This window comes from Calypte anna, chromosome 8, assembly GCF_003957555.1.
Source record: "Calypte anna isolate BGI_N300 chromosome 8, bCalAnn1_v1.p, whole genome shotgun sequence".
NCBI lineage: Eukaryota > Metazoa > Chordata > Aves > Apodiformes > Trochilidae > Calypte > Calypte anna.
The window spans coordinates 7,931,062-7,944,976 of NC_044254.1; the positions used below are offsets into that span (position 1 = coordinate 7,931,062).

The window sequence follows — 13,915 nt, forward strand, 5'->3', positions numbered from 1 at the left end:
AGTCATATTGGTTACTTCCTTAATTTAATATTTCTCTACATATTAAAAATAGGATTTTCCTATTAACAATCTGTTGTTGACATTCCATTTTACAGAGGCTTCGTAAACAGCAGCTTTCTGAGCTACTGTTTCTGATTATTTTTTATTTTCAGATGATGACTACAAATGTATCACTCACACTCCAAAGATAATTTAGATTGGACTCTCTACCCTTTATGACTTTGTTCCACAGATCACAGTAAACAAGCTACTCAAATTATTATACATTTCACTGGTATCTTGTGTGGTTTTAAATGTTTCATTATACCAGTTGCACAAAATTCCCTGCATGTAGCATGGGAAAGACAGTGACCTAATTATTTTAGAAATAACTATGTAGAAACATCTAAAAAGATTAACAAAGGAAATACGATGTCTCTAGCAAATGAACAACAAAAATAGCATGAAAATCAGCCTATAATTATCTAGGTTTCCATAGAAACCATACTTGATGGGTAGCCAAAAAGACTTTTGATTGAGCTACCATACTTCTGCTCTGCCTATAATAATCACAATTTTTGTTCTGCCTTTCACAACTAACCAGTTTTTCAGTAGCTTAAGTCCTTACTCTACAAACTTTAAGGACCACTCTTTTAATAGTGCTAATCACTCATATGCTTTTTGAAGATCTGAACTCTTGAAATTAAACATGTAAAAATATTTTTAAAATGTATTAGTTCTAATACATCACAATCAGCCAAAGGAAAAAAAACCACAATAGAATAAGTTTATATATGGTTCAAAATATATTATGTATTAATATATAATAAATAAATACTATCCCACATTTTTATAAAATATTAATACATATATATATAAAGAAAATACACATCCTTTGTTTGAAACAAGCATGTTCTGACAGATCTGCATTTTTTCAAGAGAAAAAAAAGCACTGTTGCTATTATTTTAATACTTGTGAGATTCTTGTAATAGTTGAATAGTTTATTTTGTAACAGAGAGATTTCAATTAATGTTCTATAATATTCTTAGGTTTAAATTCTTCAACTCCTGTTTAGTCCATTAGATCCCAAGACTTCGTATGTTTTATCAGTTTAAATTCATTGCGTTTGATCAACCTAAATAACAGAATTACAGTTTAATTTTGTGCTGGTTTTGAATGCAGGAAATCACTGTGATTCATAAGCTGAGACTGGGCCTGAACTCTCAGAGTGCTGTACAACACAATGTTACAGAAAGAACTGTAGACCCAAAAACCCCATTTTATTCTACATTACATAATCTATCAACACTCTTCAAGTTCATCCTACTTAATTCTAGGCATCTTTCTGGGAGAACAGCCAGTGTAGGCTCCTGAGAGTATCAACACAGAAGGGCAGAGAAGCACAGACCTCCACGTGGTGATTTAGTTCTCTTCAGATCTGCATTGCCCTCTGAGTTTTCTGTCTCTATATATTGGGAACTGGAACACTGAGATGCCTTTTTTTCTCTAACATTACGTGGGCTTAATCCTTTTTTTATTGTTGCTGAGTTGTTTTGTTTTTCTGTAACATAGTGTTCCAAATCTGAAGGACCTGATTTGTTTTGTTTGGACCAGATCCTCTGGATTTTTTTCCAACCTTACACACAATTTATTCATCCTGATTCCTCCAGATGAACAATTTGAGTCTCTAATTGATGTTGAGGCTACAGTGTTGGCATACTATGCTTATTCTGTAAGCCAGTGTGTGGAAACATCCTCATTTTCTGATGTTGAAAGCACTGATGTGTTAAAAATATAGTAAGGTTGACCTCAGTGAGCTTCCAATGAAGACAAGAGAAGTTTGTAGGGGCTTCTTAGTCTTCGGTATAAAAAACTAAATTCCCATCTGAAGCAGTGTGTAGACACCTTTCTCCCATGCTAATCATTATGCACTGGTGATATATGACAAACACTGATTTTAAAAGCAAAATAAGTCTTAATAGATGAATTACTGTGTCACAGAAAAATGCCTGAAACAGTCAATCACTGTTATTTGCCTTCTTCTACAGTTTACAGAAATAATTAGTATTCTATTTGACAACCAAGTGCAAACATCCATTAGCTAAATGACACTATGACACTAGCTATGTTACTAGTTACTAGTTCTGTAACTTCCACTAGAACTCTGTGATTAGAACTCTAGTTAAGAAAGACAACCAGTAAAATGGTTAGAAATTCAATGCTGTTGTCTACACACTAGAACAACTAAAAATATACTGTGCTTAGACAGAGCAATATTTTCCCCTCAATTTTAACCCATCAAGAGACTAGGAGGTCCAGCCAGGTTCCTCCCCAGCTTTCTGGGTGTGCTGAGGTGCCTTTAAGAGACTGAGACTGGACAGGTCCTCCACATTTGAAAGCATAACTTCCATTCTGATGAGATAGAGGGCAGAGGCACATTCCTGCTCACTCAACTTGCACCCATACAAGGATCATATTCTGCAGCAAAACTCTGCTTTCAGAATCATCAGTGGAGACTTGTCAGCTCCAATATGCTTGTACATTTGCCATTTTTTACACTGTACAGAACTACAGGTTTCTGCTGTTGCATTAGGAAATAAAGGAAGCATCTCTTTTGCACCTCAGCAAAACCCTACTTTTATATGTATTAAATATATACCTAAAATTCTGAAAAAATTATTATGGAGCATATCTTTTAGATATGATTGAATCACTGAAAAGCAGTAATGCTTCAGCATTTGTTTTAAGCTTTCGCACAGAAATTACTATCAAAAGACTTGCAAAAGCTTTCAGTCTCACCTGAAGCAGTAAGAAACCACTTTTGCTGGGCTTTCTCAGTGCACCAGTCTAAGTGAACTGGTAAAAAAATGGAAGTAGAAAGAGGAGTCTTCCTGGGCTTCATGCCATCTTGGACTTTTTACAAAAGGATATAATCCCTACATGAAACTATGAGCAACCTTTTTCTGTCTGTCTTAAAAATAGCATAGTTTTCAACTGAACCCTGCATTGTAAAGTTCTACTGATGTCAGAAGTGCTGGGAAGACAATGTTCCTATTAAGGCAGATGGTAAAAGCAAGCCTGACAACCAGGAACTAAGAAGGGCTGTTACAACTTACTCCATGCAGTGCCAGAAAGTCACTGTCTCATTAACCTTAAAGGTCAGCAGGAAGGAACCATGAGGGCACTTACCAGTTCTGCCATACGCATAATTACAAGCACCTCCCCATGGTACTGTCTGTAAGGGAAAGGTACTTTGAAACTGTAAACACTGTATTCAAGGTACTAATCTAGGTTTATTAATTTTGCACTGCTGAAGCTATGGTACTTCATAGGCCAAGGCAGAGTCTCTAAATTTAACTAAAATGTGGTTATGAAAACAGACCAACCCTAGCTCAGAATTTTTTTTCTTTTGTGCTCCAATACACATATGGGTAAGTCTAGTGCTAGCTCCCATATGTTTTGGGGGCAAATACAATTGTTTACTGCTTCCTGTTACAGAAAAGATGAAAGATCAGGCTGGTGAAACCATCCTTAAGTGGACAGATTCCAGAACAGGACTTTGCTCTTTCAGAATGAAGAAATTCACACAAGCTCTAAATGATATCTATTAAATGAAACTGTCTCAAAATCACCAAAGGCATAAGGTAATAATAAATTAAGCTAATTTAGACTATTTATAGTGAATGTTGCAGATATGTTAAAATTAATCTCTGTAATATAAAATCATACATAGATGTGTTAAAAACATGTAAAAATGTTACTTTGTATGTTCATGTAAGCAACAGTAGAAGAATTCAGGGAATTCCAGTCTCAGGCAAGGTGCAGATTCTTGAACAACTATTCTTAGTCTTTCCAAAAGTGCTTCATTTCATTAGTTATTATGTTATGGGGTGTTTTCATCCTACTTATCTTATTTTTGCAGTGTAGCAGGGTCAATACAGTATTTAACAAGATGGTATCTGAGGCTGTTGAGACCAGACATAATTACAGTAGTTGAGCTTGCTATTTTCTGCATGTTTTACCCTCAGTTATCAAACTCCCTGGTGGTGAGCATAATATTCTGTTTCAATGCAGTGTTTATACCTCGCTCAAACAGGGATTATCAGAGTGAGTTATCAAGAAACATTCTTGTTACTAGCCTACTTCTGAGAACTGGAAACATATTTTGTTCAGCAGTTCATAAAAATATTGAAGTGGGTTACTAAGAACAGTGAAGGCATGTTTACTCAAGAGTCCTTTGCATTGTAAAGAGTTAAAAAGCAAAATTAAGGCTAACTAAAAATGTCCAAGTGCTACTGTCATGGAACTTTATGCATTTTGCTTCAAGTATGGTAGCATTTATTCATATAAGTTTCCCTCTTAAAGGGCCATTATTATTAAATAGCAAAGTTAATCTCACAAAAATTTTTCCCCATTTAGGTCTGACAGCATTTTCATTACGCAGTTGTGTCACCGTAAGAAAAAGGGTAAAATGGGACCATTCATTTGGTCACAGGCTACAACAGACTCCTGTTCTTGAATAAAGGACAGAGAAGGACAAGACTGGAAAAGTCATGTGTTATTTTACACCGTTTTTAGAAAAAGAGCTAAGCAGCATGTAACAGTGGCTATCAGAAAGACAAGCTAGAGAAATAAAGTAAAATAAAATCAAATCACTGTCTCCAAAATGACAGACCAATCTTTATCAGTGTGCTGACCCAAAGGCACCGTGTCTGGCAAAATAAATGCAGGTGATTTAGCCTTTCTACACAATCATCTCTGTTCATGGCCCCCTGCAAACCATCTTGAAATACACACATTTTTCCTTTACTTTTTTTTCCCCCCATATATAATACTCACTTCTCAGCCACTACTGCTGAGAAAATTCTGTATGTTAATAAGCTACCAAGCCACATTATAACTACTATCCATTTATGCAAACATAAGCATGACCACACTAGGTGATCCCAAAGACTCCTGTAGTCTACATTACCTTTCTCCAGGCCCTGTCAACAGAGGATCCCTAAAGGATTGTATCAAAAACTGAGCAATCAAGTGGGTTTTTGGTTAGATCTTTTCTTAGCATTCAATAATGTGCAGGTCATTAATTTCATTAACTAATTTTTATATTTAATGACCTCAGCAGATTTTACTCCCAAACTCCTGTAAATTTAAGTTTTCAAAAGGTCTTGCAGCAAAAATAGTTCTTCAACATATTTTGGATGTTAGAGCCTAGCATCCACTCCTTTCTGTAGTTTAAATTAATAAAATCTACACTTCTTTAATATAGATTATTAACAGATTTCCTTGTACAGATTTCCAGGGAACTTGGTCAACACAGTGCCAAAGCTGAGATCTTGCACAGTTCCCTCCACTGGTCCCAGCAGTCAGAGGACTGTGACTTGAGTAGGGGTACTTCTCCGTTGTAAAGTTCACATTACAGTGACTTTTCTGCTGAGGTTGCACTCTTGGTGTGTATGTAAATTTGCCCCTAAAGCCTTCTCCTGTGTTTCTGAATCATCTCTATTTCTTTCCTTAGAGTGAGAATAATTCCCTTTCCCATGCATGCACATTCTGTACTCAGTGTATCAGGACTCCCTGTAGCACCAGGTGCTACTGAACACTTCCACTGCAAATATATTGCTCTTTTAATTTCAGTGCATCAGTGTCTGTTTTATCACCATGTGTTAAAGAAAAAAAAAGGCAATGTATATAATAAAAACAAAGGGGGGATGGCCACTTACCAGGTGAAGATAAGACATAGTAAGGTAGATATTAAAATGAGGACTTGGTTAAACATTGCAGACTGCGTGCGTTGGATGGCTCTGTGAAGATCATTCTATATTAATGGGAAATAGGTGTTATTTTTGGTTTTTATAATTATAAGGCACAAGCTGATTCTATAGAGGTATTTTATAGTGGCCTGATAAGCTGCAGTCATAAACCACTTAGAATTTGGTGATCATATAGAAGGGTGCAAAAGAGCCAGCTGTGATTCTGTGATTATTTAACTAGTTCTTTGTTCATCCTGACACAATTCTGATATTATTGCAAGCTGCCTTAAGGTCTGTCTGCTTATGTCTGTCTTACAAATTACAGGCTTCAAGGACCAATTAAGGCAAAGCAGTTGAGTTCCCTGCAATTGTGTATGAATGGAAATGCAGCAAAAGAACCAACCATTCCAGCTTTCCCTTATTGGCACAGTAGCAATTTATACTAATTGAGATTTCACTTGCTGTCTTATTTTTTTCTAATTCTGATGCTGAAAGCTGTTTAGCAATGCTTGACCATCTGTATAATCTAAATACAGATCTGGTTAGCTTCTTATTAAAGTTGGACAGTGGACTCTGCTGCCAAATTCCCACAAAAGACAATATACTTAAAAAATAGAAACCCTAAAATAGTTATTTCCTTTGTCATACTTACAATCATATTCTCTAAAGCATGCTTTGCCAGCCAACAATTTAAAAATACAGGAATAAACAGGTTTCTTAGGACTGGCCAGAAAATCTGAAAGAAAAATTAACAAATTCATTAATAGCTTTTGTATTCAATAATAGAGCTTTGCTATAAAAGCAGCACTGAAACACTTCAAAAAATAATTATTATCAATGTGTTTCTAGTGTGAGGTTTGGCTGTAAATAACAGTTTTTCTTCCTTTGTGATGAACTGTATGCAAGCTAATTTGATAAAAAAGGACAGTTTTCAGTGCAGACACCAGAGTTTCTTAGATATTTTTTTTAATCTATCTGCATTTTTGTATTGATTGTGCTGTAGTTTGAGTTGGAGGGATTTTGGATTTGTTTGTTCCCTGTCAGAGAGCAGGGGGAAAGTGATCTGCATTGCTACTTCATTCAAGTAGCAAATTATCTTCTTGTTGACAAATTTCTGTTCCCACAGGCTCCACTTTATGTTATCTACATAAGATTCAAATTTACTTTAATAAAAAATAAGAGTATACATGCAGCTATAAAAATGCAATGTGCAAATGTATTAATTGAAACACGTTTACCGTAATGATGAAAGGGACAGCATTAATTATTTCCAGTAGGAAGGGTATTCTCAGAATTTGTTCCCAGATATTTCCCTTTAAAGAAAAGGAAAAAAAAAAACAAACCACCCTGTTACAGTAGGCTTACATAAGAAACACATCTGATATTCCAGTGGCACATATGGAGTCTGTACCACAAGCTGAATTTCAGGAAGATAATTCATCTCAAATTTAAACACATATGTTAAATATGAATATAGAATATAGGCCACATTTGTCTTTTTTCTTACTGTTTATTGAGATGTACCTTACAGGTAAAAAGATACACTTTTAAATCTGTATTTTTACTAGAGCAGTTCTGTTGCCATATGACCATGTATTTTCTTGCTATGACATAGTAAGAAAGCACAGTTGAAGAATTCTAATTGCATTAACTAGTTAACTCATTCTCTAAGCTAATGAAGGAGTTCATTAAATTAAATTTTCATTTTTTTCAGAGAATATGCTCCTGTTCTCTTCTAATGCATTTTTAGGTATCTTGGAATCATACACAGACATCTTGTCTCTGCTTTTTTATTCTTCAAAGGCTACTTTACTTACATTTTTCCATGCACTCTTACAGATAAGGAGGAAAGATTCTTTTCTTAAGGAATTTTAGTAATTAATCTCCTTAATAATTTTCATTTATTAGCAACTCTTCAAACAAGTAACAAACTACCCTGCTGGCAATTTTTTTATCTACAGCTATTTCTATTTTTTCTTCTTAAAAGCCTTTAAATCCTGCATTATAATGCTTTAACTTATGACTGTGTTGGAGTTTTTCTTATCTTAATGCTTATTGTCTTAGAGTGTTTATAACAAGAAAGAAAGCCTGAGTACAGCTTAAGAGATGCAGGGACATATATCCAAAGGACATACCCTACTCAGAGGATTTTACCATCAAATTAACTGGTTTGATTTCCCCTTTGTATGGGTGATTATCCCTATACAGTCTGTATTAATGTTTGATATGAATGATCAGTGATTCTCTACATCCTTCTCACAGAACTTCAAGGCAAAATGTAAAGCAACAGAGGAATGCAAATATGTTGTATTTTTCAAAGATAAAGTACCAGCTCATTTCCTTTTAAACCTGTTTCATTAGCCTCTGTTTATTATTCACAGAGGTCTGGAAGTTTCTCTTCATTCATTCTAATCTTGCTATTAACATATTACCTTTTGAAGAAATAGGTACTAATCAGCCAGGGCAGTGTAAAATGTGTCTTAGCTATCTCCTTAAAGGAGAAGCAAAAGGTCAGCCTCCTGAAGTGTGGGTATACAAACCCAGGCAATTTGGGATGATAAACAAGAGGAACTGGAGCTCTGTGCCCAGTCAGACAGTTGTGATATTATAGGAATAATTGAAACCCAGTGGGACAATTCACATGACTGAGAACTGGGACAGAAGGCTGTAGGGATCTGTAAAGAAATGTTAAAGAAAACCTTGAATGCAGAGAAGTCAACTATGGTAACTGTGGTAGCCCCTACCACAGCCTCTGGGTCCCTTTGGAGGGAGAAAGAAGACAATCAAGGTTTTAGTATCTGCATTAGAACTACAAGATCAAAGTTTCTGCCATAGAAAATTCACTATATTTCAGGGCTTTTTGGAACTTGATCTTGCTTACATTAAATTAGAGGTCTTCCCACACAAGTCAATGAAAGTGCTACTGATCTTCTCATCAACTTGCTGCTAGCTACAGGATGGGTATAATACTACTTTTTTTCCACATCTGAGGAGTGATTGTGAATGATTCAGTGTTGGGATGAAAATCCATACATTTATAAAAGGATATATCTAAAATTCAGTGACTTACAGCTTTTCTAACTAGCAAGTTAGTACTGTAAAGTCAAGACTACATTATAGGTAATGCAGCAACACTATAGCATATATCATGGCAATACTACAAAAATTTGCATTATATTTCCCATTACAATGGCATATTAATCTTTCCTGTTAAAATAAACATCTGAGATAACCACTGAAAATTTAATACAAGCTCTATATAATATAATATCTTTATTCTGTTTTTTTCCCCCATCTGGAGGCAATTGCACCTATGGGGCATGTACCTATTGCCTTCCATGTAATTGTAATTGGTGAGCTAGACCAATATTATTTAGTTAATAAACTAATATTTCATGTGATAAGCAGCCCTGTAAACAGAAGTGAAATTATGAGACTGTAGGGTGAGATTTTATTTGTAGCAATAATAAAATCAACAGAAAATACTTTCCCAACTGACCCATTGTGTTTTTGCTATTTTCTCATTTTAAATGTTAAGACCTTTCTTTTCTGCATTATAAAAATATTACATAATTTACTTGTGTAGACAAAATGCCTGTGCATATGTCATTCTTAGTTGGGCATGAAGCTCCAAGATTCTGGCTTCCACATTCAAATTCATTACATCTGCAAAACTGCCTTTTGCAGTGAGAGTGTATGGTACTAAAAAAAACAGCTTAGACTGTGCACCAGTCATATAGCAGGATTGCCAGATGTCTGCAATGAGTTTTGGCAATTAAATTTTCTAAGTTAAACATCTTTCAGAATTTTGGCCAAGGGCAAACCCTCATGTGATGGGTTAAACTGTGAGAATGCAGATTGTAAAATGTTCATTCTTGGATCCAAGTGATCAGGATTGTAATACAGTGCTACATTCTTTGCATTCCTCCCCATATATAAGAAATTTAAAAATGGAAATTATGTATCCTAGTAGCATGATACATGATCATGTCCTCACTATTCTGCATGCTGAATTGCTTCTCAAATGTCATGAGCCAAGTATCAGAAAGGTAAATTCCTTGGAGTATTCTCTCAAATGGCTGCTTTATTTATTTTACTGGTTATTTGTGAAATCCTCGCAATGTGCACACAAATCCAAACACAATCATCTTTTTCTTGTTATTTTCTTCCTGCCTTGTCCTCTGTCTAGTGCCTAAATTGTAAATGCTTTGGAAGTGTTGGTCTGAAATAAGTGACCTCTCACAGATTTGCATGAACCAAGAGTCCATTGGTGACCCTGGCTGTGCAGGATGGGCAAAAAACCAACCAGCTTGGCTTATTGAGACTGGTATAAAACTGGGGTAAATGGCACTGTCATGACATTTCCAGACTGTAACTGAGAGGGCCAGAGGGAAGGAGATGTTGGTATCAAGTGAATTGCCAAAGTGCATTTCAGTACTATTACTCTCCCTTGCATTACTCTTATTCCTCTATGGGGAAAGAAAATATAGGCATCATTAAATTGCCTTAAATTCTGTGACAGATCTATGCAGCAAATCAGGATAGCAGAGCTTTACTCCCACTGTACACAATAAGTAACTTCTCACAGGAGCTGACTTTCCAAAATTTCTCTCATCTTCTGTACTCACTGATACTGATGTAGAACACAGGCAGGATGGATAGGGGATAAAATGCTGCCAAATAAACTCAGGAAGACCATAAACTGTGATTGCTCTGTATGCTTTTGTCACAAGATGTGTTAATTTGGGATTGTTTCTGCCTAGTGTTGATTTGCATTTGTAACCCCCAACACCTAAATGGTGTATGCTGCTTAGAAGTATCAAGAACAGTAATTTTTAGGCAGTAGACAGTTTTAAGCCCACTAACATCACTGGGCACTAAGATAAACTCTTGTGCCATATCACATGATAAGCACACTACAGTACAACTTCCTACTTCAGTGGTGGCTCTGATAGCTACTAAATAACAGTAATTAAAAAAATTAAAAGAAAAAAAAATTATCCAAAATATTTTCAAGTTTGTAACCAAGGCTTTTCATATTTACTTAGATAATTTTGTCCTGAAGTTACTAAAAATGTGGAGTACCTATAAGTCACAAAGATAGCACATAAAAAAATGCAATTAAAAAATTCATAAAAATATTAGACAAATATAACCTTTTAAGGAGAATGCAAAGACAAAAAAATACTGTATCATTAGAGGCCTGATATTTGAGTTAGATACTGAGTAGCTACATATTTAACATTAATCAAAATCGTGTCTGTTGAATTATGGAGAGTCTTATAAAACTGTGTACTGAAAAATCAGTATCCAAAAACCAAGGTGACTTTTGAGAATGTTTTCAGTGGGAAAAAAAATGAAATTTCACTCTTTAGATATTATTGTTTGGTCATAAATTTGGGAAACATGAATTTTATATAGACACACTGAAATCAGTAACTTTTTGTGATGAGTTAATTCTAAAAATAAAAGTAAGTACTTACAAAGTAACTAAAATCACTTACCTTGTAACTTAGATAACTTAGCAGCAGAGTTTCAAAGAGACTTATTAAAGCCACAGAAACCTTAAATGATAAAATATGTGTATTAGTACTGGCTTCTAAAGAATATATGACAGTAAGCATTACAGTGAAAAGTGAAAGACATTAAAAAACAGTTTGGAAACCACTTAAAACAGCATTTAGCACGAACTTAAATACTGTTACATCCCTGGCTAAAGCACAGGCTGTGACTTGAGTCTCATTGCTCTTTGCCAAGTACAACACTCCAGAGAGCCAGCAGAAAGGCCTTTACATGGTTTTTAGAGAGCTCCATACATTGTGGGTCAGATCATTTCTCAAGTTTCAGTTGTCTTTCCTTAAAAGGTATTGAGAGGTATTTCACAAGACAGAAAGAGAGGAGGAAACTGTAGATAATGGGAGGTAGTCAGCTCTTTACTTTTCCCTAAAGATGTTATAAATGTGTGGGAAAACACTTTTTTTTACTCTGTATAATTCAGAAAGCTGAAAACAGAAACAAACACCACAGATGAAACACTATTGATGTTAAAAGTTAAATGCAACTGGGCTCAACTTACCCACTTTCACTGAGATTATTTATAGTTAGTGTATGTACTATTTAATTTAAAGATATTTTAATATTCAAATATCAAAATAGTAAAACAATTGCTTAGAACTATATAGACATTAACGATAAAAAATACTTAAATCCTTTGCACAGCCATTATTTGTATTTTAATACATATTGTGGGAATGCTGTGTCACAAAGATGTACAAATTCAGCTGCAGCCAGAAGTCAAGCTTTAGCATTTCACATTTTAAACTCCTGCTCGCTACTAGTGAAAACTCAAGAGTGCACTATTTACATTTACAACTGTTCACAGTTTTAAAAAGTTTTCCATAATGATCAGGCCTCAGGATGCTGAGAATTGAACCACAAACTTCAGAACATCTCCAAGAGCCACAGAGCAATGAGGCAGCATTAAGGTCCTCTAAACATGTAGACTTCTGTATTGTGAAGTAATTCAGTTTTCTAGTATATTTAACAGGAAAACCTATGAAGCATGTCAAAAGCTAGTGATAAGCAATTATCATAGAATCATAGAATCATAGAATTGGCTGGGTTGGAAGGGACCTCAGAGATCATCGAGTCCACCTCTTGACCCACTACTGCTGCGGTTCCCAGCCCATGGCACTGAGTGCCACATCCAGTCTCTTTTTAAATATCTCCAGGGATGGAGAATCCACTACTTCCCTGGGCAGCCCATTCCAATACTTGATCACTCTCTCGGTAAATAAATTCTTTCTAATATCTAACCTAAATTTCCCCTGGCACAACTTAAGACCATGCCCTCTTGTCTTGTTGAAAGTCGTCTGGCAAAAGAGACCAACCCCCCCCGGCTACACCCAGGTGAGATTTAAATTATGAGATTTAAAGTCCTCATTAGAGCAAACAGTGACTATTTGACTCAACAGAGCTTGGTAATTCTAAACTAAAAGGTTATCTAATTCTGCAATATTTTGTTATAAGCTTTAATACTTTATAAATATATTGTAAACCCATATACATTCAAATCAATCAGCTCAGATCAGCTTATCTTTATGATTTGTTCTTTATGCTTGGTGATCAAGTCGATTTCTTTGTTAATATCAAGTTTTCCAAGTATCCTTTAACATCACTAAAATGCTATAAATCAATGTTGCCTATAGTTATTAAATGGAAATAGTTAAATTGGCTGTTTACATATTACCTGTAATCCCCACAAAGGCAAGCTTCGATTCACCCAAATAATAGGAGACCTGTCAATTATAAGAAATTAAAAAATAAATTAATCAAATTCTGGTTAGTATTTTGAACAAATCGAGAAAAAAATATTATATTTGTGAATGATTGGAGCAGCCTTGTTTTTAAAAAAATTCTCAGTAATAAATTTTTAAATCAGTAGTTATCTACTAAGTGTTGATATTTTTTTTATTTCTAATCCAGAGCAAATCATTCAGTTCCCACAGGAGTAACCAAACACTCAGCACTCAATTCAGTCTTCAGCTACAGTGGCTGATAGTTCATCCCTTATGATTACAAGAAATATAAATAATTTTCAGCTTTTGATTCTACAGATGCAGACGAATAATTATTTGTGGTTGGGAATAGAAACATGACAATTCTTTTGTGTGAACCTTTTGGTATCTGTGTAACAATATGAATGGCATCCAACTCATAGGGGCTGTCATATCTTGGAAAAAACTCATCTTGTCTTAGCATCTGCTGACCTCAAAGATGACACTTAATACAGTACTACTGTAATCTGGCAGACTTGATAGCACAGTAGCTTACTGTTAGTCATTTACTATTAGTGATAATTGATTTTTAAATGAGGAGATCCTTTTTCTTTCAGTAAAGTGTAAGCATAGATTCAGAGCTAACAAGAGCATCCAATCCAGCAGTTACTTATGCAATCAGAGAAACAATTGGAATGTGAATGGAATATTCAGGAAAATAGAAGTAAATGCTTGAGAGTTATGGGAACATCACTATTATGTGTTAAAATGTCACCATTCCAGGGGGAAATTGATTTGTGGACATTTGGTTTGGTTTTTTACAAATTAGAAACTCACCAATCAATTGTTCCAGGTGTGTAGTTTTGATTGGAACAACTCCGATTGAAGTCCTTACTGATGGTTGT

General features: G+C 35.0%; 1 protein-coding gene across 5 annotated transcripts in view; it reads right to left on the reverse strand.

Moving 5' to 3' along the window:
- Window positions 1-13,915, reverse strand: part of KCNT2 (potassium sodium-activated channel subfamily T member 2) — a 118,952-nt gene that overhangs the window by 65,838 nt on the left and 39,199 nt on the right. For all 5 annotated transcript variants that reach the window (XM_030455320.1, XM_030455319.1, XM_030455322.1 and 2 more), the window contains 6 exons: window positions 13,848-13,904; window positions 12,983-13,031; window positions 11,238-11,297; window positions 6,972-7,046; window positions 6,386-6,469; window positions 5,704-5,798 (listed from right to left, as the gene is read on the reverse strand). In XM_030455320.1, the coding sequence (XP_030311180.1) occupies window positions 5,704-5,798; window positions 6,386-6,469; window positions 6,972-7,046; window positions 11,238-11,297; window positions 12,983-13,031; window positions 13,848-13,904 (420 nt within the window). The remainder of the gene's footprint in view (window positions 1-5,703; window positions 5,799-6,385; window positions 6,470-6,971; window positions 7,047-11,237; window positions 11,298-12,982; window positions 13,032-13,847; window positions 13,905-13,915) is intronic.